This window comes from Chelonia mydas, chromosome 14, assembly GCF_015237465.2.
Source record: "Chelonia mydas isolate rCheMyd1 chromosome 14, rCheMyd1.pri.v2, whole genome shotgun sequence".
NCBI lineage: Eukaryota > Metazoa > Chordata > Testudines > Cheloniidae > Chelonia > Chelonia mydas.
In genome coordinates, this window is record NC_051254.2 from 36,128,732 (window position 1) to 36,152,926 (window position 24,195).

General features: G+C 48.8%; 2 protein-coding genes across 2 annotated transcripts in view; both read right to left on the reverse strand.

Moving 5' to 3' along the window:
* Positions 1–13,540, reverse strand: part of LOC122461335 (E3 ubiquitin-protein ligase TRIM39-like) — a 29,081-nt gene extending 15,541 nt beyond the window's left edge. The window contains exons 1-3 of the mRNA XM_043528214.1: positions 10,079–13,540; positions 2,234–2,329; positions 415–645 (exon numbers count right to left, since the gene is read on the reverse strand). Coding sequence (XP_043384149.1) covers positions 415–645; positions 2,234–2,329; positions 10,079–10,498 — 747 coding nt within the window. The 5' untranslated portion in view covers positions 10,499–13,540. The remainder of the gene's footprint in view (positions 1–414; positions 646–2,233; positions 2,330–10,078) is intronic.
* Positions 1–24,195, reverse strand: part of LOC102936186 (butyrophilin-like protein 2) — a 1,677,894-nt gene that overhangs the window by 71,475 nt on the left and 1,582,224 nt on the right.

Here is a 24,195-nt window from a genome sequence, read left to right on the forward strand (position 1 = left end):
CAGGCTTCACTGTTTTGTGGTAAAAACTCATATGACATTTTGCATTAACACTTGTTTCATTTATGTAGGGGAGACAGGAATTTAGCTAAAGGGTTCTCCCTTCTAGGGACACAACCCATCAGTATCTGTGTTTATTGACTGTGTTGCGGCCAATGCTCTGGAGTCAGAGCAGTGATGGGTTTAGCTCAGTATCATTTTTGTATTATCCATTTAATCTCCCGTGGCCTCCCTGGATCTCCATGATGAGAATTCCCATCAAACATGATCTGCAATATTTTGGAACTGATGGAGCTTTTAGCCTCATGTTCTGTTTGTCAGTAAACCACAGAGCACATTGACCCTAATTCTTGGGATCCAGACCCACAGATCTGAGTTATAATTCTGCATGGATGGGGAATTTTGATGCCGTCTTACCGTTAGCAGCTCAATAACTGGTTGCTGACATTTCTCTTCTATCTCTGTGATCAGCTGCTGCAGAGAGGAGCTTTGCCGGGAGAGTTTGGTGACATTTTCCTGCAGTCTCTGCAGAGTCTCCCTCTCCTCCTCCTCCAGGCTCTGCAGAAGCAGCTGCTCCTCCTCTCTCAGCAGTGTGTGCAGTTTGTTAAATTCACCTGCAATCATCTCCCTCTTGTTCTTCACTTTCCTCTGGAGAAAGAAAAATAGGAAAGGCACAGAGAAAACGTGAGCCAGATGTTGAATTACACAGATTAGGTCTCTGTCCATGAAGCAGGGGATATTAGATCAGTATCAGGTTTGTGAGGATATTTACTTCTTTAAGAAATGAACCATAAAGGGTTTGTTTTAGTTCAGAGTCAATATGGCCAGTTCCGTAGTGGGGTTGTCTAGGGTGCTTTGTAAAGATGAAGTATGTTATTGCGGGTGGCAGGGGATGGCCATAGTAGAGTGGAGAGAAATCGAGGGAACAGGAGAGATTCACAGTGGGCTGCACAGGGCGTCCATGGGGGGATTTGGGTGCCCAGTGCTGGGCACTCAGATACCTAGGGGAGCCATCACAGCGGGATGTGGGTGATGCTCGTTCTTTGACAACCTGCTCCCAGGGCTGCAATGTTCAGGACCTATGGCCAGTGCTAACAGCCCTTTGGGTGCCATTCTGGGGCTCACATGGGTGTTGGGCACCCAGGGTATTGTCAGAACTGGCTTTGGCCTCACCCAGCCTGGCTGAGTGCCCCATGCCCATGTGTCCAGTGACCAGCCAGTGTCTTCCTCACCCCCCAAACCCCCACCCCCCATGCTCTCTGCTGGGATTTCACTGTAAAAGGCAGGTGAACCAGAACAGACATTTTGTCCCATGGGCTCATCAGCTGGCTACAGAGGAGCACAGGTAAAGTCACAGTAACAGTAGCAGGTGACTGGGATGAAGTGGCCACGTGATGGCAGCAGAGGCTGTGAAGTGGCCGAGCGCTGCCTGGCTTTACACTGACTCGCCCCCGGCTCTGCTCACTCAGGGGGTGGCCACACTGCAATGGAGGAGTGAAGGCAGCACATGAAGACACACCCCAGCTTGCTCAGGTGCTGGTAGCAGTGAAGCCACAGCAGGAGGGGCTGTACAAGCCCACCCAGCCGCCTGGGCAATGACTCGGGCAGCTCGCCCGCAGCTAGCTGTTGGTGCCGTGCAGACACCCCTCGGGGGCAGATTTTCCACTGAGCTCCACACCCGCCACTGGGTTCAATGTTCAGAAGAGCTCAGCTCCCAGCATGCCCCCAGCCCAGCCAGCTGAGTGATTTTGAACCTCACCCATCGGGTAAATCCTCCCCGCAGCTCTCGTGTCTGGCCCAGGCACTGGGCAGATGCACTGCAAGGACTGTGTGGGAGGATGGAGAAGGAACAATCCCTGTGTCCTCCAGGCTGCAGAGACACTGTGGAGCTATTTCATGGAGGCCCCTGAATCCCCCCGCCTGCAGGAGGGAAACAGGGTCTGTCTCATAGTGAAAACACTGCACCCACCATTGAGAATTTGCCCCTATTAGAGAGCATTGGGGTGAGTTTGCACCAACTCACTAAACCCTGGAACTGCCCCTCTGCCACGTACAGGAGCTGCTGTGCTGAGACCCCCCACCAGAGACACAGCCTGATCCTGCTGGCACCAAGCCTGTGTCATGGGGCAAGCAACCAGAGCAGGTTCATACCCTCGTCCTGGAGCTTCACAGCTCCTTCATCCCTGGGAGCGTTGCAGGGGGAAGGGCTCAGGGAGGGATAAACCCGGACACACACCTGCCACTCCATGGTTTTCTCCTTCTCTTTAGATGTCAGCGCCAGGGCCTCCTGCAGCTCCTTCCTCATAGGGTCCAGGGCTCCCTGGAGTTTCTCCTGCAGGGACATCGCGTGCAATAAACAGCCATTAGTCTGCCTGTCTGATGGGTGGAGAGTATAGAATCATAGAATCACAGGGTTGGAAAGGACCTCAGGAGGTCATCTAGTCCAACCCCCTGCTCAAAGCAGGACCAATCCCCAACTAAATCATCCCAGCCAGGGCTTTATCAAGCCTGACCTTAAAAACCTCAAAGGAAGGAGATTCCACCACCTTCCTAGGTAACCCATTCCAGTGCTTCACCACCCTCCTAGTGAAATAATGTTTCCTAATATCCAACCTAGACCTCCCCCCTTGCAACTTGAGACCATTGCTCCTTGTTCTGTCATCTGCTACCACTGAGAACAGTCTAGAGCCATCCTCTTTGGATCCACCTTTCAGGTAGTTGAAAGCAGCTATAAAAATCCCCCCTCATTCTTCTCTTCTGCAGACTAAATAATCCCAGTTCCCTCAGCCTCTCCTCATAAGTCATGTGCTTTGGCCCCCTAATCATTTTTGTTGCCCTCCGCTGGACTCTTTCCAATTTTTCCACATCCTTCTTGTAGTGTGGGGCCCAAAACTGGACACAGTACTCCAGATGAGGCCTCACGAATGCTGAATAGAGGGGAATGATCACGTCCCTCGATCTGCTGTCAATGCTCCTACTTATATAGCCCAAAATGCTGTTAGCCTTCTTGGCAACAAGGGCACACTGTTGACTCATATCCAGCTTCTCGTCCACTGTCACCCCTAGGTCCTTTTCTGAAGAACTGCTCCCGAGCCACTTGGTCCCTAGTTTGTAGCGGTGCATGGGATTTTTCCATCTTAAGTACAGGACTCTGCACTTGTCCTTGTTGAACCTCATCAGATTTCTTTTGGCTCAATTCTCTAATTTGTCTAGGTCCCTCTGTATCCTATCCCTACTCTCCAGCGTATCTACCACTTCTCCCAGTTTAGAGTCATCTGCAAACTTGCTGAGGGTGCAATCCACGCCATCCTCCAGATCATTAATGAAGATATTGAACAAAACCAGCCCCAGGACCGACCTTTGGGGCACTCCGCTTGATACTGGCTGCCAACTAGACATGGAGCCATTGATCACTACCCATTGAGCCAGACAATCTAGCCAGCTTTCTAGCCTTCTTACAGTCCATTCATCCAGCCCATGATACTTAAACTTGCTGGCAAGAATACTGTGGGAAACCGTATCAAAAGCTTTGCTAAAGTCAAGAAATAACATGTCCACTGCTTTCCCCTCATCCACAGAGCAAGTTATCTCATCATAGAAGGCAATTAGGATAGTCAGGTATGACTTGCCCTTGGTGAATCCATGCTGACTGTTCCTGATCACTTTCCCCTCCTCGAAATGCTTCAAAATTGATTCCTTGAGGACCTGCTCCATGATTTTTCTGGGGATTGAGGTGAGGCTGACTGGCCTGTAGTTCCCCAGATCCTCCTTCTTCCCTTTTTTAAAGATGGGCACTACTTTAGCCTTTTTCCAGTCATCCGGGACCTCCCCCGATCGCCATGAGTTTTCAAAGATAATGGCCAATCGCTCTGCAATCACATCCGCCAACTCCTTTAGCACTCTCGGATGCAGCGCATCCGGCCCCATGGACTTGTGCTCGTCCAGCTTTTCTAAATAGTCCTGAACCACTTCTTTCTCCACAGAGGGCTGGTCACCTCCTCCCCATGCTGTGCTGCCCAGTGCAGTAGTCTGGGAGCTGACCTTGTATGTGAAGACAGAGGCAAAAAAAGCATTGAGTACATTAGCTTTTTCCACATCCTCTGTCACTAGGTTGCCTCCCTCCTTCAGTAAGGGGCCCACACTTTCCTTGACCACCTTCTTGTTGCTAACATACCTACAGAAACCCTTCTTGTTACTCTTAACATCTCTTGCTAGCTGCAACTCCAGGTGTGATTTGGCCTTCCTGATTTCACTCCTGCATGCCTGAGCAATATTTTTATACTCCTCCCTGGTCATTTGTCCAATCTTCCACTTCTTGTAAGCTTCTTTTCTGTGTTCAAGATCAGCAAGGATTTCACTGTTAAGCCAAGCTGGTCGCCTGCCATATTTACTATTCTTTCTACACATCGGGATGGTTTGTCCCTGTAACCTCAATAAGGATTCTTTAAAATATAGCCAGCTCTCCTGGACTCCTTTCCCCCTCATGTTATTCTCCCAGGGGATCCTACCAATCAGTTCCCTGAGGGATTCAAAGTCCGCTTTTCTGAAGTCCAGGGTCCATATCCTGCTGCTCTCCTTTCTTCTTTTTGTCAGGATCCTGAACTCGACCATCTCATGGTCACTGCCTCTCAGGTTCCCATCCACTTTTGCTTCCCTTGCTAATTCTTCCCTGTTTGTGAGCAGCAGGTCAAGAAGAGCTTTGCCCCTAGTTGGTTCCTCCAGCACTTGCACCGGGAAATTGTCCCCTACACTTTCCAAAATCTTCCTAGATTGTCTGTGCACTGCTGTATTGCTCTCCCAGCAGATATCGGGGTGATTGAAGTCCCCCATGAAAACCAGGGCCTGTGATCTAGTAACTTCTGTAAGTTGCTTGAAGAAAGCCTCATCCAACTCATCTCCCTGGTCCGGTGGTCTACAGCAGACTCCCACCACGAATCACCTTTGTTGCTCACACTTCTAAAATTAATCCAGAGACTCTCAGGTTTTTCTGCAGTTTCATACCGGAGCTCTGAGCAGTCATACTGCTCTCTTACATACAGTGCAACTCCCCCACCTTTTCTGCCCTGCCTGTCCTTCCTGAACAGTTTATATCAATCCATGACAGTACTCCAGTCACATGAGTTATCCCACCAAGTCTCTGTTATTCCAATCACATCATAATTCCTTGACTGTGCCAGAACTTCCAGTTCTCCCTGCTTGTTTCCCAGGCTTCTTGCATTTGTGTATAGGCACTTAAGATAACTCACTGATCATCCTGCTTTCTCAGTATGAGGCAGGAGTCCTCCCCTCTTGTGCTCTCCTGCTCATGCCTCCTCCTGTTATCCCACTTCCCCACTTATCTCAGGGCTTTGGTCTCCTTCCCCTGGTAAACCTAGTTTAAAGGCCTCCTCACTAGGTTAGCCAGCCTGCTTGCAAAGTTGCTCTTCCCTCTGAGCCCGTCTCTGCCTAGCAATCTTTCTTCTTGGAACACCATCCCATGGTCAAAGAATCCAAAGCCTTCTCTTCAACACCACCTGCGTAGCCATTCGTTGACTTCCACAATTCGACAGTCTCTACCCGGGCCTTTTCCTTCCACAGGGAGGATGAACGAGAACACCACTTGCACTTCAAACTCCTTTATCCTTCTTCCCAGAGCCATGTAGTCTGCAGTGATCTGCTCAAGGTCATTCTTGGCAGTATCATGGGTGCCCTTGTACCATAGATATCGTCCTTTCATACACAAGCAGTAAAATACCCTGGAAGGAGGCAGCAGGCTTGGCTCTTCCAGCCCCAAAGGCAGCGTGGGAGCAGAGATGCCAGTCTCAGAGCAGGGTCTCTGCTTCGTGCAGACGCTCAGGACTTCTCAAAGCCTGTGTTTTAGCTGAAGTTTCACACCACTGAGCTCAGGGCAGAGGGGAAATAGCTGGGAAGGTTCTGAACAATCCCTCCTGCTGGGGAGAGCGAGGAGCTTAGGATGGTGCATCACTGCACTGTGCCCCAGACCCAGGCCAGGAACAAGACCCACACAGTGCTCTCATCTGTCCGTCCAGGCTCCCATGTGGCCTCCCTCAGGAAGCAGCTGAGAGCCTGACACCAGTGCCGTCCCATTAACTGGACAGGCTGAAGCTGTGATGTGGCTGGGGATCAGTGAGGAACAGGGAACACACTCAATCTGGGGGAATGGGCCACCCATAATTATAATGGCTCCAGAGCTGTAATAAACCAGGGCTCTCTTCCCCTTTGACAGCATGTGATTCATTCACAGAGCACAGCAATGTGCTCCTGCCCCCTCAGTCCCGCTCTGTGCAACACCCCTGGCAGCCCCCCAGAGCCCCCTCCTGAGCCCCCGCCAGAGATCTCCCCATTTCACTCTCTCTCTTTTCTCAGAGCCCTCGAGTTCTCTCCTCCTCTCTGCTCAAGGGCCCAGGCTGCAACTGCTGCTGAGAGCTCCTGGGGTGCAGCTGCAGGGAAGCAGTGAGGAAGGGAGCCAGCAGGGGCTAGTGAGAGAAGCGGCCTTGGCACCCAGCAAAACAGCTTCATAAATGAGCAGAGATCAGACTGGGGGAGGGCAAAGGTGGCTGGATTCTTTGAAGATCCACCCACAAATAAGCTCTGCCCATGTGAGTCACCAAAAGGAGACACCATGATCTGTTCACAGGAGATGGTGCAATGCTCAAATAGGGTGGCATTGCTGATGGGCTCCAAGGGGCTCCTTGGGCCCGGCTCCCCACATGGGCTAGAATATACCTCTGGGCTCTCTGGGCCGGGTCCTTCTTTACTGGGGGGAACATAAGAGGTGGCATCTCCCAAACATCACCCGCTTGTGGCACCGGAAGGAGGCGTCACTGGCAGTACGTGGTGCTGGGCTGTAACTCTCCCTCTCCGCTCTCACAAGGTGAATGAAATTGTTAACAATGCTGATATTTAAAGGATCATCCCCAGGCACCTGAGCCCACCCCCCACTGAGGGACTGGGGCCGTTCACACCTCTCTGAGCCGCTGTGCATCCCCTACATCTGGGTCAGTTCTGAGGTTTTCTTCACAACCAAAACAGCTGGAGACTCAGTTTAAAGCAAAGTGAAAGCTGAGATCCCGGAGAACACGGCAGGTGCTTCCCCGGAGAAGTGCCAGCACTTCCCGGCTGTCTCTGAGCCCTGTCAGTGAGCACACAGGCTTGGGCCTGGTCTTAACCTCACACTTAGGACGCCCTGGCTACTTTGTTGTAGTGCTGGAGCTGCGCAGCTCAGACATCTGTAGCTTAGGCAAGGCCTGGGAGTTCCTGGGGCAGAGAAGCAGCTCAGTGGACGAGGGACTTGGAGCAGAAATCTGGGACAATCTGGGCCAAACTGAGTGTGTCAGTGAGTCTGGTCCCTGTGGGGAGGGAATTCAGGCCATTTCCCTCCCTTCCTTCTGCAATCCTGGGAAGGGCCCTGGCCTAAGCCCATGTCCTCCCCTCTCTCCCGGGGTGAGGGCAGGGAACCTCAGCAGCGTCTCATCCCCGGCCTCCCACTCTCCAGCGCAGACACAGCCCCAGACAGGGAACGAGAGCACGAACATGTTTCCTTAATGTGGTTCCAGAACCACATTGTCCCACCCACGCTGCCAAAACCCAACTGGGTTAGAGTGCAGATGGCCCTAAGCTTGTCGGGCAATTATAATACTATGGTGTGTGTGACAGGTTGGGTCACAGAAACTCCCTCAGGACTGTCACTAGATTTGCTTGGATACTACTGAGAACAAACCCCCTTGCCAGAAAAGGGTGCCCACCACTCCTGTCTTGCTCAGCTGGACACACCAGTCGGCTCCAGCACAGACCAAGAGATTGGGCCACACCCCCCTGCAGTTCACACAAACGGAGATTCACTCAGCCCAGGGGCTTCTCAGTTAACAAGGACTTTCCCAACGCCCAGTGTTCAGTCTTTCAGGGAGCCTAAACCCCAAATAAATCCAGTTTACTCTGTATAAAGCTTATACAGGGCAAATTCATAAATTGTCCGCCCTCTATAACACAGAGAGATATGCACAGCTGTTTGCTCCCCCAGGTATTAATCACTTATTCTGGGTTTATTAATAAACAAAAGTGATTTTATTAAGTATAAAAAGTAGGATTTAAGTGGTTCCAAGTAATAACAGACAGATCAAGGTAAGTCACTAAGTAAAATAAAGCACCAGGGGTGGAAGTAGATGCCGGGACTTACCAGCGCTCCCTGCACCAGGCCCGGCATCCTTAACAAGGCTCTGGCCCCCCTGGAAGGGGTAGAGCCTTGGGGCAGAAGGGCCAAGGGGGCTCCGCTTCCCACCGCTGGTGAATGCACGGGGGTGGGGGGGTTCCATTCCTTCCCCCAACCCCCTCCCCTGAGTGACGTGGCTGGGGGCGGGCCACTCTGCTTCCCGCCAGCTGCAGTGAGTACAGGGGAGCGCCCGAACCCTGTTGCCAGGCCCCCTGCTAATCCCTCAGGCCGCCCTGGGCCCCGCAGGGCCCCCCAAAGCCAGGGCCCAGGGCAGCAGCCCCTTTTGCTCCCCCTATCGGCAGCCCTGCTGGTAGGGTCCAGCAGCACTGCCGGCAGTGCTTTAACCTTACTACTGCGGCCGTGCTGCGGGAGCCTACCAGCAGGGCCGCTGACAGGGGGAGCAAAACGTTGGCTGTGTGTGAGCCAGCCCGGCGGCCGGCTCTTGCCGGAGCACTGCTGCGGCCCGCACCGGCCCACTTTCACCTCCGCAAAGCACTCTGGTGGCCAGTTTTCACAGTGGGATAGCTACAAACCGTGCTGCTCTCTGTGTGGATGCAAGAGCTGCTAGCGGGAATGCGCTCTGCCTGCACAAGGAGCTAGTGTGCACGTACAACAGCGGCTTTAATTAAAGTGGCATAACTTTTGCCAACAAAACTTTGTAGTGTATACAAAGCCTAAGAGCTGACAATCACTAAGAGCAGGGGAGAACCTCAAGAGACTGATCTTATAGAGGTTATAGTAGAGAAGCAGGTAACTGCTGGTGGGGCGGCCAGTGGAGTGGACCAGTTGGGTACGTGGCAGGGTGGTGACTCACAGGTGACACAGAGGAGCAAGCAAGGTGCCTTCTTCCACCCCTCCACCAGGTGTACCTCGGAGTCTTCACTAACCTGGGACAACCACTGTGAGTGGGGTGTGGTGAGGGACTTGTTAAAGGATCTTTTGGTTGTAGAACTAAAAAACCGGAGGCAGAAGACACTGCCCCTCACGCCCTGGGGTGGGTGTTTTGCTCACGGTTTTCTGTTTATGAATCCTGCGTGTGGCATTTTCCTTAATTAATGCCGGGTGCCTTCCCTCCTCTCGTTTAAAGTTTCTTTCCTACGATAGGCACCAACTCTGTGGGTGCTCCAGGGCTAAAGCAACCGAGGGGAAAAAAAGAGTGGGTACTCAGCACCCACCAGCGGCCCTGTGATCAGCTCCTTCCCCTTCCTCCCAGCGCCCACTGCCCACCGTGGATCAGCTATACAGCAGTGTGCAGGAGGCATTGGGGGAAGAGGGCAGAGCGAGGGCAGGGTGCGCTCGGGTGAGGGGGCAGAATAGAGCAGGAAGAGTTGGGGTGGGGGTGTGGTCTTGGGGGAAGGGATGGAGTGGGGGCAGGGCCTGTGCAGAGTGGGGCTTGAGCACCCCGGGGAAATGAGGAAGCCAGCACCTGTGTTTTCTACACTCAGACTCTGTGCTTTAGAGAGAGGAAGTATTGCCTCTCAGAGGCGCACAGGGTGGGGCGGGATTTGCCCAGGTTACTGGGTTAGGGCTCGAGCTGGTTCTGTGTTGTCATGCTGAAGAGGAACCCCTAGATATTGAACCCAGCCTTTCTTGCTTCCTACTCCACCTGGCAGATGGGTTACAGGTGCACAAAGAGCGTCAGCCCCGTTCTCTCTATCAGGCATTGAAACGTGCATTGTTGGGGCAAAAATGTCTGGATCTTTTTCCGTTACCCACAACCCCCAGTTGCTCACCCCTCTGAAAACCAGGCCCCTTTCATTTAGGTGCCTAACCTTAGGCAGCCAGGTGTGAAAGTTTGTCCTTGGACTGAGAGGATAATAAACCTGGTGTCCTTAAGGGATTTAATTAAGCAAATTCAACAGCATTTCCTACCTTGTACTCCTGGGCAGCCTCCTCAATGGGAACCACAGTGTGAGACTTGTGGTCCCGGGATTTCTCACACACCAAGCAAATAGGTTCTCCATCCTCCTCACAGAAGAGTTTGAGACGTTCCTCGTGTCTCTCACACAGATCCTCCTTTTGCCCTTTTCCTGGTTTTAACTCCAGTTGTTTGAGCTTTTGTACGATGTTGTTCAGCTGGGTGTTGGGCTTGAACTCCCCTTTCTGGAACTGGGCTCTGCACTGGGGACAGGTCAGGGGTGTCCCCATTCCCTTCTCCTCACTGTACCAGGTGAGGCAGGCTCGGCAGAAGTTGTGCCCACACGCTATAGTCACCGGCTCTGTCAGATACCCCAGGCAGATGGAGCAAATAGCTTCCTCTTGTATGTCCCCTGCTGTAGCTGTAGAGGCCATGGCAGCTGGGTGACTGTCTGTTCTCTCTGCCCTTTGCAGGCAGCCAGCAGCCCAACCAGCCACACACACGCAGGCAACCCAAAAGCAAAAGGAAAAAATAATCAACAGCAAGCAGACTTTTAAAGCTTTTTTTAGCAGATTGTGCAACTGGGAGCCAATCACGTGCTCCAGCAGGATATTCTACCCCCGCCCCCCCCCCCAAAAGGCAGAAGCCACAGCCCCAAAAAGCCCCAACAAGCAACTTAAAGAAATGAATAGGCAATTATGCACAGAAAGAAGCCTAAATAGACTTACTGGGAGCAGTGGTGATAAAAGTTACCACAGTCAGGTGAGCCATCTGCAGTGGTTGCCAAAATAGGACATGTGGCAGAGAGGCTGGTGTTCCTTGCTGGCCCATCTCAGCACCCCCCCGGGCTGTGGTGTTAAAGCACATTGCCCTATATGTCTTTGTTACATAAAATAATGTATTGTCACTTTATGTGGCTCTGACCTGCTGTTCCCATGGCCTGACAGTTACTCTGTTTCCACCGTAAATGCAACTTCACTATTTTAGTTATTTATTTTTAATTCCTTTTTAAAAGCAGTGGTTTGGTTACTCCTATTTTCCTTAGCACGCCTTGGTTAACACCGTGTGCCTGGATGTCATTGTGCTGCTTAGTGTACAGTTTTAATAATAAATAATCACAGAAAATAATAATTGACGTTACAGGTTGAACCTTCCTAATCCGGACTTCCCTAGTCCGGCAACATCCCTGGTCCGGCATCGTCGGTGACCCAGTGGATGTTCCGCGGCTGGAACACTCGGGGGGGGGGGGAAACTGAGGGGCTGGGGCCAGGAGCGTTGTGGGACCGGGGAAGAGTGGAGCTGGAAGCGGCCGGAGGAGCAGGGGGCCGGCAGCTGGGAGCTGAGCCCCTGGGAGTGGTGGGCTGGGGGCCAGCAGTGGAGTCCCAGAATCCCTGCGAAGCAGAGGGGCCGGTGCCCTGGGGACACCATCCAGGAGTGGTGGGGCTTGCATTGATCTCCCCTGGTCTAGCAAATTCCCTGGTTTGGGGCCAGTCAGGTCCTGAGGGTGCCAGACCAGGGAGGTTCAACTTGTAGTATTTAAGCAATCACTTATAGCAGGGATTCTCAACATGGTGGGCTGCGACACACTTGGTTTACCTGAGCGTCTGCAGGTACGGCTACTCGCAGCTCCCAGTGGCCACGGTTCGCCGTTCCTGCAGGAATTAGCTACACCTAGCTAGGGACAAAATGGCCATCAGAAGAGGTTCTATAAATATGTTAGGAGCAAGAAAAAGACAAAGGAAAGTGCAGGCCCCCTACTTAGCGAAGAAGGAGAGCTGAGCTAATAACCAACAAGCTCAAGCAGGCTGAGTGTCAGAAACCAGAGCCTGCAGCAGAGTCGATCTCTGGGCAACCTAATGAGCACAGCTGGCCTGCACCAGGCTGCTTGATTGGCTACAGCACCTGATTGGTTCGCAGAGCAGCTCTTAAGCCCAGCAGCAGGCGCACTTTAAAGGCTGTGCAAAGCATCAGGTATTGCTGTGACAGCACCTGCCTTGCCCCTGATTTGCCTCATTCCAGCTAACCCAGTTCTGACCCTTGACTCAGGTTCCTGACATCAGCTCTGACTCCAGTTTTGGCTCCTAGCTCTGGTTACTGACACTGGGATGTTTAATGCCTATTTTACTTCAGTCTTCATGAAAAAGTTGAATTGTGACAAGATACTCAACACAGTTAATATTCGCAGCAAGGGGGAAGGAGCGCCACCCAAAATAGGGAAAGGATAGCTTAAAGAATATGTAGGTAACTTAGATGTATTCAAGTTGGTGGAGCCTGATGAAATTCATGTGTGGGCACCGAAGGAACTGGCTGAAGCCATCTCAGAGCTATTAATGATTATCTCTGAGAACTCATGGAGGACCCCTGGACTGGAGAAGGGCAAACATTGTACCTATCTTTAGGAGAACAAAGAGGATCCAGGGAATTTTAGACAAGCCTAACTTCAGTACCTGGAAAGATGCTGGAACAAATATTTAGAGCACTCTCCGATGCGGTGTGGGAGACCCCAGCTCAAGTCTTTTCTCTCCCTCAGAGGGGATGTGAACCTGGATCTCTTTCATGGATGGCAGGTATAATAGGCCAGGGAAGGCTAAGCTTCCCCAAACTGAGGCCCTGGCCCTGCCCTGAGACTTCAACCTTGCGCCATCTCTCCCTCAAAGAGGGGGCTCATCTCAGGCTGGCGGCTTGGCACTTGGGCGGGTTGGCTGGCTGCCAGGGGTCGCTTGGGCCAGCGAATGGCTTGGGTGGACCAACTGGCAGCAAGGGGTGGTTTGGGCTGGCCAGCGGCTTGGGACATGGGGGGGCTCAGGCCATGGTGGGGGTGTTAGGGCTGCTCTGGTGGTGGGCAAGGGGAGCCAGGGCCTTGGACAGGGGGCAGAGTAGGGGGCTAGCCTCCCTGAATCGGGGGTTCACCCACACCCATATGTCTTCACATTGCAGGTAAGTGCTCTAATCACTGGGCTGAACGTGATGAGGCAGGCACCCCTCCTCTGGCCAGATACTGAATGGGACCAGATCTGCTGGTCTGCCTCTGAGCAGACCTGCTGAATGGGGCGCTGAAGGCAAGATAAAAGCGGAGGATGACCTATGTTCCCCACGTTCATGGGTCATGCTAGAGATTGGGCAGGAGACAGGTGTGTGGGTGCCTAGGGTGGGAAGCACTGCACGACTGGAGCAGGAAACACGGGCACTTTTAGGGGACCGCTACAGCATAAACTTAGGTAAGTTCCAAGTGAGTTTAGGTTTTTGTTAGTTAGCAAATTCTGAGGGAAGCAGTTCCTGACACACCGACCAGCTCCAGCGGCCTGGATCTCAGCCCCTTCCCCACTGGGCTCCAGAGCTGGAGTCCCAGCGCCTTCACCTAGACCCTCTTCATGAATCGCCTCCTGCTGTATGACCCATGGAGCAATAATACGTGAGAGGGCCGACTAGGGCCGGATCCTGCAAACTCCCCGGTGTGAACCATCACGTTGGTGGCGGGGTGCTGCTGTGACTAGAGCTGGCGGGGAAGGGGGGCGGGTGCTGGGGAGAGGAGGGCGGGATCCCAGGGGGCTGGGAGCATGAGAACCACGGAGCTATCTGGGGGACAGGGCCCGGTCTGAGCTATTTGCTCCCGCTCCTGCTTCCTGTTTTCGGAAGGAGCCGGGGCTGGGCGAGGGGAACGCCTGTGATTTACCGGAATCCAGCCCTTGGCTCCACGCCCCGGAAAGTGACGCTGCACCAGCGGCCCCTCCTCGCCCCAGCTCTGCTCCCGGGGGGGGGTCTGCGAGTCCCAGAGCTGCTGCTGCGCCCCCCCCCCAGGAGCCGAGCCAGCTGCAGCCGGGCAGGTCCCGAGTCACATTCGGTCCGTTCTGACCCCCCGCCCCATTGATCCGCTGTTACTTCCCACCCCGTCCCACTCGGTCACTCCGGATTTCAGCTCCCCTCCCCCCGCAGCATCCTCCCCCCTCCTCATTCTGCCTCCACCCAGGGCGGGGGGGGGGGGCTTTTTGCCGGTGTAGCGTCACAAAAAGACCCCCCCCCGCCATCTTTTGCGGCGAGTTGCAGTTTCCACCAGGCAAACGTGACCTTCTTGGCTGCTGCTCAGGACTTGCTACCGCCTGCTCCAGAGGTTGCGAACTAGGAGCGCGGGGGTTTTGTGGTCGAAAACACTCACAGCTTCCTCCCTCCTTGCTAACGTGCGCAACTGATGGATTTGATGGCTGAGCTGTGCCGTTGCCTTGTGTGTGTGTGTGTGAGTCCGTGAACAGGGAGGTGAGACTGGGGGCCTCGGTGCACGGACGCGAGTCCAGCGTGAGAGCCGAGTGGCCCGTTTGATTTTTTTCTCACTGGCTTCCTCCTTGCTTATTTGCAAGGACTTCGCTGCCCATTCACCTGCTTGTATTATTTGTATTGTACACATGGACACAAATACAGAGAATTTTTTTTTTCAAATAAAAAAAAAACTGTATTATTATAATCTGGTATATAAATAAAAAGAGTTTTCTTTCTGTTCCAAGATTTTTTGAACAACAAGCCTGTAAACATAATGTTGGTTTTTGGTAAAGTAGTGAACTATGCACATTTCTTGCACTTGTATTCCTTCTTCTCATCGCTCAGGTTTTCTTGATTGGTTCCTTCTGGAATGCAGGGCATATGTGCCCACCTCTTGCAAGAATCACACTGGACCTTTGATAAGTAACAACTGAGAAAATGAAATCACAGAAGTTATAATGTTACACGTAGTTTCCATTCTCTCACGCTGTTCCTTCCATATGTCAGCGTTACCTAAGACATGCCTACCAGCATGATGAAAATGTTTACTGATGTGGAATGTTTACAAGAATCCTGATCCTTAGGCAGTTTATGGCATTTGGTTTTGATACAATTCTATGTTTCTTACCACCGTACAAGCCACACTTTCCTTTTCACAATTGACAAGGTTGCAGTATATGCAGTAGTCCTCCACGCTTTCTGAAAAATCAATATAGCGCAGTGAAATGCTCATTACGTTACGACCAACACTCAAAATGCAAATCTTGATTTATTAATTATCGTGAATATTTTAATCCAGCCACGGGTTTGAACGTATTTTCTTCCTTTTTTGTGAGTCATATTTTCTCAAATTTTTACTTTACTGCAGCTGTATATAAAATTAGCAATTTCATTTAACTGGTCAATCAATAGCAACCATTCACCCCATTCAAATGGTCAGGTACTTAAAGATATTATTGATGCATAGTCACCATTGCAGAACCAAACCTGTGCGATATCCCACTTTAGTTATCTTAATACCCCTATCTGCTACATGACATAATTCCACTCTTCCTGTTATCTTCACATAGGCCTAATGAGTCCATAGTGTCAAAGTTTGACTCAGACTCACAATTTATCAGACCACTCTGTTTTATTAGCAAAGCTGCTCTGCTAATACATTTAGAAGTGAGCCCCCCGAGTGGGGCTTGTGTCTCTTAATTTATACAGCTTGCTGGAGAACAAGTTACAGAGAAGTTACAGACAAAAGAAGAAAAAGATTTTAGTCACCACCCTTCGAGATCCCTGAGACCAGTCACGTATCTTCAATTACCTGCCACCCTTAACAATCTCCTTTAACAGCTTCCAGTTAACTTAACTAATTGCCCTTCACACCTTCCATTCTGGTGCCTGCTTCTTAGACGTGCTGGCTCTATCTTAATTGCTTCTCCATTCAAAAGCTAACTGTCCCTACGTGTGCTCCCTCAGATACTTTGTAACATGTTTTGGCATGCCCTCTCATATACAATGTATCCAGCATGTCCCCTTATACAATGTTATACTACCACAATAGTACATGGGAGAAAGTAATTACCTGACTCCTTCATTAGAACAATTGCAGTTTGTCTTCTAAACGCACTATTAGCCTCTTGGGTTGTTTCTACCATGCTGATGTCTTTCCGCTGCAAATACATTTCTGCAAACTAACAACACTTCTATTTAGAAAAATCATCATGACCAGAGGTGAAAGTGGGCCGGTCCAGCATACCGGTAAGCACCGGCCATCGGTACCGGCCCGTACACGGTTGACGTTACAGTGTTGCTGCGGCAGTGCTTTATGCTTTAATGTCGCTACCCCCTTTAGCCTTTAGCTGCCCTGGGTTCTGGCAATTTACGAGGGCCTGGGGCTCCTGGCCCCCCAGCCCCGGACCTTCCGCCCGAGACCCCACCCCTTCTGGGAGCCACGAGCCCACCCCACACACCTTGGCAAGGACGCCGGTGCAGAAACCCCAGTAATCTCTGGCATTTAGTTTCACCCCAGATAATGACACATAAATAACAAATGATAATGGCAATTTGGTATTCAATACTTTTAAGATGAGAGGTCCGCAGTTGTGGCCATCACTTTGTCTGGTATGCTTAAAAATTTTGCTCTTCCAATCCGATGAGGTTTGCTAGTTAATCGTTTTATGAAGTATTTGAAATTTTTAGAGAGAACATTAGTGGACTGCATAAATGAGCTTTTCTTTCATTTTTTTTCCCTCCGGTTTCTGGACATAGATACAAATCCATTCTAGCTCCATTTAATTAATGATTGCAATGGCTTATTGCTCATATATATACACACTTTCTTTCATATTATTGTCTCTCTCCTACACAATATATCACCTGATTTGTTGTGCCCCATGTTGATAACAACACTTTCTCACTCATGCAACATGCTACTGTTTCGTGTCCACATTCTGTGAAGTTGTTACCCGGACTCAAACCACAGAAGTTCATGAGAAGTTCATTAGTAAGCATATTCAGTACAAGTACATGCTGGGTTTCAATTTTTATTTGTAGATAGATATTAGTCTCACTACTGTTACATTACATTCCCTGGAAAAAAAATTCACAGGAACAGTTCATGTCCACTGTAAAAGTAAGTATCTACTAAATCACCTCTAATTCCTCAGGCATGTTCCTTCATATCTCATCTCGTCACACAATTATTAACAATTGGGTCAATTATTAACAATTCTGTTTTTTAAATCAAGGTTATCTGTAAGTGTAAATATATGTACAAATTATATTGGTAATGTGATGATTTCTACAATTTTATAATGATTTCTCAAAAATCATTCCATTAACATATTCTCATTTGTAACATCTCACTAACACACAAGAGAAAAGCATATTGTGAATTCATTGATCAATTCATTACAGACTATATTCTTCCAAGTTACATTAACAACATATCCACACAGCCCCAGGACCAGAGAAGTTCTGTCCCTGTGTCATGGCCCCGGGGCTGTACCAGGGAATGAGATCTCCTCTTGTCCCAGGGCTGTGGCGGGGGCTTGAGTGGTGTGCTTCTTTAGGGGACCAGGAGCAGGGTGCTGTGGATTCTCCTGCCCCACCCGGCACTTATGCGGCTTCTGCCAATGCTGGGGGTGAGAGCGACGTAGGCAGGCTTCCCTCATCCCACCCACCAGGCAGAAGCCAGGTCCCCCCCACCGCCGTTGACCTTGGCCCCTTGGCCTGGGCCCTTAGTCATAGTGGCTAATCTGCCACTGAGGGAGACATGATGATGAAATCAAGTGTTGCACTTAAGCTATGACCAGTTATTTGCTAAGACATTCATTAATTATAAGGCATATGCATATCAAAGACATCTAGATACAGTATGGTTCGTAATGACTTGAGTACAAGGGGGGAATTTCAGTGTATGGTTGGAGCTAGCTGTTTTGTTTTGTTTTTAAACTAGAAATGATTGCTCAGTGATTGTTGATGGTGCTTGCAGCAGACTAGTGAACATACTTAAGAAATGAAGCAAAGTCGTAGGGTTTTTTGGTAAAATTTATACTAATTTCTCATGTACCTGCACCATGTGTTTGTTGCACCACCGGCATAGATAGCAAAGGAGATTTTCTGGAAAATTTGAATAAAACTAGAGATCCCAATCCCGGTCCCCTTGAAGGTAAGGTTAACACTCCAAGTAAATCCCAGTGTTGGGACATCAGGACCATTATTTACTGTCTGAATTTTCCAGTGTAAAGTGTCTGTATTATCTGAAAAAAAGTACTCCTTGCCTTCCAAAGAAAAGTTGAGAGCAAATCGATGCAGGTTCAGTCTGCCTGATTTATTCATTCCCTCAGGATATGTGCTACTCCTTAGATATGCCAAAACATTTGCAATGTTTTCCTCAAAAGATTTCCCTGAGAATTGTTTACAACAGAAAACAGGTACTTAAGTGGAAACAGGGAGTATCAATCCATATAAGACTCAAAGTTCAGTTAGAAGGTATGAGATGTACATTGCGGACATATAAGCAGGGTAAACTTTGAAGTATTTGTGGCTTGCAAAATATGGCTGTATTCAATCAGTGCAGATTGAATGTTAGAGATAAGGATATCACCTACAAGATTGTAGCCACATATAGACATAGTAACTCAGGACATGAAATGTAACAGCCCAAAAATGTCATTAAAAAAAGAAAACACAAGCAGAGTTGTTTGAAGATAATGGCTTCCGAAAACAAATGAATACACACGGAAACACTCTACTTACCTGCCATTATGTGTGCAGTACAGGTCATTTTTTGCTTGGTGCAACTTTTGGGAGAAAATTGTATTCTGAAATTCTGAAGAATCTGAAATTAAGAAACCCCTATAACATTCACATATCAGTATCGCCTTATTCTCAGCGTTGCCTTTCACCAACCATTGTACTGTAATTTAAATAATAAATCCTAACATATTGTAACTTGATTATCTAACAAATTAGATCCCACCACCTTAATTGGTTTACACCCAGCAAAATTACTTATACATCAGCCCCCCAAAAATCAAAGAACTAGAAGAGACCATACAGATAAACAATAGAGAAATGGGGACCAAAAGACTAAACAATAAATAAATCACCATGATTACAGGCATGCAAATCATTTAAGAAACGGCGATACAGTTATTGTAAAGATTCTTGATTATTCATGCAGTTAGCCAGGAAGACCCTTAGTATTTGGGTACTTTTGCCAGATTTGCCCATTACTTGGGGTATGTTCATTTATTGTGGTTACTTGTCTGGTGTTTCCCCCCCGATAATTATAGTAATGTGCTGCTTGTGTATAACGCTGTTGTAAGGCACCCCCTTTCCCAGGGGCATTTTCCCTTCTTCATTACACATCTCTCTAACCTGTTGGTTTTCTCCGGTCTTAAGCGAGCAGCCACAAGGTCTTTTTCACCCATCACTAATGATCCCCACCAACAGCTCTTTCACTACTAACAATATTGCTGTAAAACCTTTATTTTTAAGGCACAACTCTTAACTCCTTATTGCACAGTTCGACAGGTATGCTAAGCACCATAGGCGTGCACAGCACATTTCATTAGGGTGTGCACTCAGGGAATTTTATTTATTTTTTTAAAAGGCGAACATTTATTGAATACTCAGTCATAAAGGACATTATTTTTATTCATCAAACAAACTAAAGTAACTAAAACTTAACTAAACTTAATGTTTTTTTTAAATTAACGACTAAACTTTACTTAAAAAATACAAACTTAAAAAATGAGACACAAAATACCAAATTTTTGCTGTAGTGATAACCAGGCGTATACAAAGATACAGTCAATTTTCATGATCTTTATCTTTAACCAGATAATGAGCTAATCCAAATTGACCAAAACAGATTAAGGTTTCTTCATCTTCTTGTCCTAGAGAATGAGACGTCTCTCACCAGGTGTTATGGACTTAAATTTCTCAATCACATCATTGTAATTAACTGACAAAGCCAATTCTTGTTCAATGTACAAAATCATGAGCGGTAAGTAAGTTGAGATCTGGAGCTTGAAGAGCCTTACTCACTTTTACCACCATCTGGAGAATAGGGTGCATCATGTGAAGGGCAAAGATGAACTTGAATGAATTTAGTTCATGGATAAGGCCCCTGGCTTTTATTTTAGCGTCAGCAAGGCAAGTTGTTTCAATAATCTCTTGTAAAGCTTGTAAAATGATGGAGTAGTTTTGTTTTACAGCAGCCACTGCTTCTGCTCTGCATGCCCATCTTGTGTTTGACAGGGACTTCAAAGTCTTCAACTGGGATCCTACTTCTTGTGAAATCTTCTCCATTACTGCATGTTGCACAGGACTCCCCTCCATGAAGGCATAAGGAGTCTGAATAACATGAAAAAAAATCAAAGACAGTTCTGTTTTGTTTACTTGCACTGCATGCATCTTCTAGGACGAGGTTCAAACAATGCGCATAGCAGCGTACATAGAGTATTTCACTGTTTCTTTCTTTACATTTCATTTGAACTCCCACAGTACATCCAGACTTAGCAGACGCGCCATCAAAACAGACAGACATCACTGATGACCCGTCAATTTTACGAATGCCAAGGGCGTCATTTCACTGGTCAAAAATAGACTGAGCATCAACTGTTAATAGTCTCTGAACAGACATAAAATGTTCAACTGGTCTGTTTTTCATTGTCAAAATACCGCACCACGCACATCTGTTCATGGTGTCCACAGTCAGTAGCGTCATCGGCAATTATTGAGACCATTTTTCCATTTAGTGAAGACACAATCTTTTGTCGCACAACATTGTGCAAGGCTACATTTTGGGTGCAATTACTCAGATAGGTAGCGTTTTGAGGAGATTGTTGCACATGCTTTGCCATTACGGGATCATATTTTTGGAGCATAGTGACAAGATTTAGAAATAAATCTTTCTCAAAACTGTCAGCTTTTTCATTGTGATCCCTGAATGGTCTCCCACCTTTCGCCAAACACAGAACAATGTCGATCAGTCGCCCCATTACACTTCAGTTATGGCACCATTCTTCTTCTTGTTTAGACAGATAAGCCTGCTTGCCCTCATCCAACAATACATCAATAGGTTTCCCTTCATTAAAACTTGACCATGAAGAACAGCTCGACACATGAGATTTTGACAGTTGGTGGTTTTTAAACATTCGTTAGCCCTATGCCAGTTTCTGAATCCCTTATCACTAAAGGGAGGGGGTTAGTTTGGTTTCTGCTCCTGCACGTTAACAGGGAAACCGCAGCAGTAAATGGCCAACTCAACGTGCTTTGCTTGGTATGGGAGAGGAGGGCGCTGCTATTGTGAAGGTTGCAGAAGCCGAAAGACTGTGGCTTACCATGGCTGCCTGCAAGCCGAATTCGGTTGCCCGGCACTGCGTGTGTGATCTCTAAAACCAAAGCCGCAGGCCCTCAATATAAGATGCAAAATGCGACCTTGTACCAAAATCACATGTGCTATGTAATGTGAATAGTGTTGTTCACTGTGGAAGAGTATAGCCACTGTTCTGTAAAATGTATCTTTTTAAATACTTCACTCCCTTTTTTTCCTCCAGCAGCTGCAAATGTTTCAAGCCTCCCTCCTCCATCCCAGAGGCTATCTCAGATAAGGCAGCAAAAAAAACGCACGCGCTATGAAATGTTCTCTGAGCTCATTCAGTCGTCTGGCACTGACAGAGTTGTGTGGAGGGACACAATAGCAGAGTACAGGAAAGTGGCCAATGAACGTGAGGAGAGGTGATGGCAGGAAGATCAGAGGAGGCATGAGGCAATGCTGGGGATACTGCAGGATCAAACGGACATGCTCTGGCATCTGGTGGAGGTTCATGAAGGGCAGCAGGATCACAGACTGCCACTTCAGCCCCTGTTTAACCACCCTCCCTCCTCCCCAAGTTCCATATCCTTCTCACCCAGACGCCCAAGAATGTGGGGGGCGGGGAGGCTCCGGGCACCCAACCAATCCACCCCAGTGGACAGCCCAAGCAACAGAAGGCTGTCATTCAAGAAGTTTTAAAATGGCCTTTTCCTTCCCTCCTACCCTCCTCCCACACCCCACCCAGGCTACCTTGTGAGTTATCTCCCTATTTTTATAATCAATTAATAAAGAATACATTTTTTTACACTATAGTATCTTTATTTCCTTTGCAAGCAAGCTGTGATTGAAGCGGGGAGGGCAGATGGCTTACAGGGAATTTAGAGGCAACCAAGGGGGCGGGTTTTCATCAAGGAGAAACAAACAGAAGTGTCACACAGTACCCTGGCCAGTCATGAAACTGGTTTTCAAAGCTTCTCTGATGTGCAGCGCTTTCTGCTGTGCTCTTCTAACCGCCCTGGTGTGTGTCTGCACGTATTCAGCAGCCAGGCGATTTGCATCAACCTCCCACCCTGCCATAAATGTCTCCCCCTTACTCTCACAGAGACTGTGGAGCACACAGCAAGCAGCAATAACCATGGGAATATTGGTTTCACTGAGGTCTGAGCGAGTCAGTAAACTGCGCCAGCGACCCTTTAAACATCCAAATGCACACTCTATCACCATTCTGCACTTGCTCAGCCTATAGTTGAACAGCTCCTGACTACTGTCCAGGATGCCTGTGTACGGCTTCATGAGCCAGGGCATTAAGGGGTAGTCTGGGTCCCCAAGGATAACTATAGGCATTTCAACATCCCCAACAGTTATTTTCTGGTCTGGAAAGTAAATCCCTTCATGCAGCCGTTTAAACAGACCAGAGTTCCTGAAGATGCGAGCATCATGCACCTTTCCCGGCCATCCCAATGTTGGTGAAACGTCCCTTGTGATCCACCAGTGCTTGCAGCACCATTGAAAAGTACCCCTTGCGGTTTATGTACTGGCTGCCCTGGTGGTCTGGTCCCAAGATAGGGATATGCGTTCTGTCTATTGCCCCACCACAGTTAGGGAATCCCATTGCAGCAAAGCCATCTAGTATGACCTGCACATTTCCCAGGGTCACTACCCTTGATATCAGTAGATCTTTGATTGCGTTGGCTACTTGCATTACAGCAGCCCCCACAGTAGATTTGCCCACTCCAAACTGATTACCGACTGACCGGTAGCTGTCTGGCATTGCAAGCTTCCACAGGGCTATTGCCACTTGCTTGTGAACTGTGAGGGCTGCTCTCATCTTGGTATTCTTGTGCTTTAGGGCAGGGGAAAGCAAGTCACAAAGTTCCATGAAAGTGCCCTTATGCATGCGAAAGTTTCAGAGCCACTGGGAATCATCCCAAACCTGAAACGCTATGCAGTCCCACCATTCTGTGCTTGTTTCCCAGGCCCAGAATTGGCATTCCACGGCATGAGCCTGCCCCAGTAACACCATGATCTCCAAATTGCTGGGGACCATGGTTTTAGAGAAAACTGTGTTCATGTCCTCATCACCATGCTTCCGTTGCCTCCTCACCTGGTTTTTCAGGTGCTGGTTCTGCATAAACTGCACGATAATGCGTGAGGTGTTTACAATGGTCATAACTGCTGCGGTGAGCTGAACGGGCTCCATGCTTGCTGTGCTATGGTGTCTCTTCGGGCAAACCAGGGAAAAGGGCGCAAAATGATTGTCTGCTGTTGCTTTCACAGAGGGAGGGAGGGTTGACTGATGATATTTACCCATAACCACCTGCAACAAATTTTTGGCCCCATCAGGCATTGGGAGCTCAGCCCAGAATTCCAAGGGGCAGTGGGGACTGCGGGAACTGTGGGATAGCTACCCACAGTGCACCACTCGGAATGTCTACGCTTGCCACGGTACTGTGGACGCACACCACCGAATTAACGTGCGCGCATGGACTCTACTTTATACAATCTGTTCCCAAAAATCGACTTCTGTAAAATTGGAGTACTTTCGTAGCGTAGACATGGCCTTGGAGAGGAGGAGGTTAGCTCACATTCGCATGGAAGCAGTTTGGAATATCAAGATGAAGGTATATTACTTTGACATGAGAGTAGCTCACATCCACAAAAAAGGAGTCTGAAAACTCAAGATAATGGAAACTTACTTCTAGATAAAGGCAGCTGACAGCATCAGACTGATATGGAAGTGGAGAAAATTTATTCACCTTCAGAGACACATGCAGAAATTGAAGTAAATGAAGTAGAAGGAAGAAAGGATGAGGAAGTGACAAACAAGTTACAGTATGGGGACCCAGCTTCATGGTCCAGTTGTGACGAGATTCCAGCATAAACGTACTTCTCCCACCCATCTGGAGTATTTCAGAGAACCTGTCAGTCAGGAGGGTGGGAATATTTTCTGCTACGTCTGCCTCACCCAGTGCTGGGAGGGATCTGATACAGCCGTCTCCTGATTGAGCAATAATTAAGAAAGGCCATTAGGAGGCAAAGACGCCTTGATAAAGGTCCCAA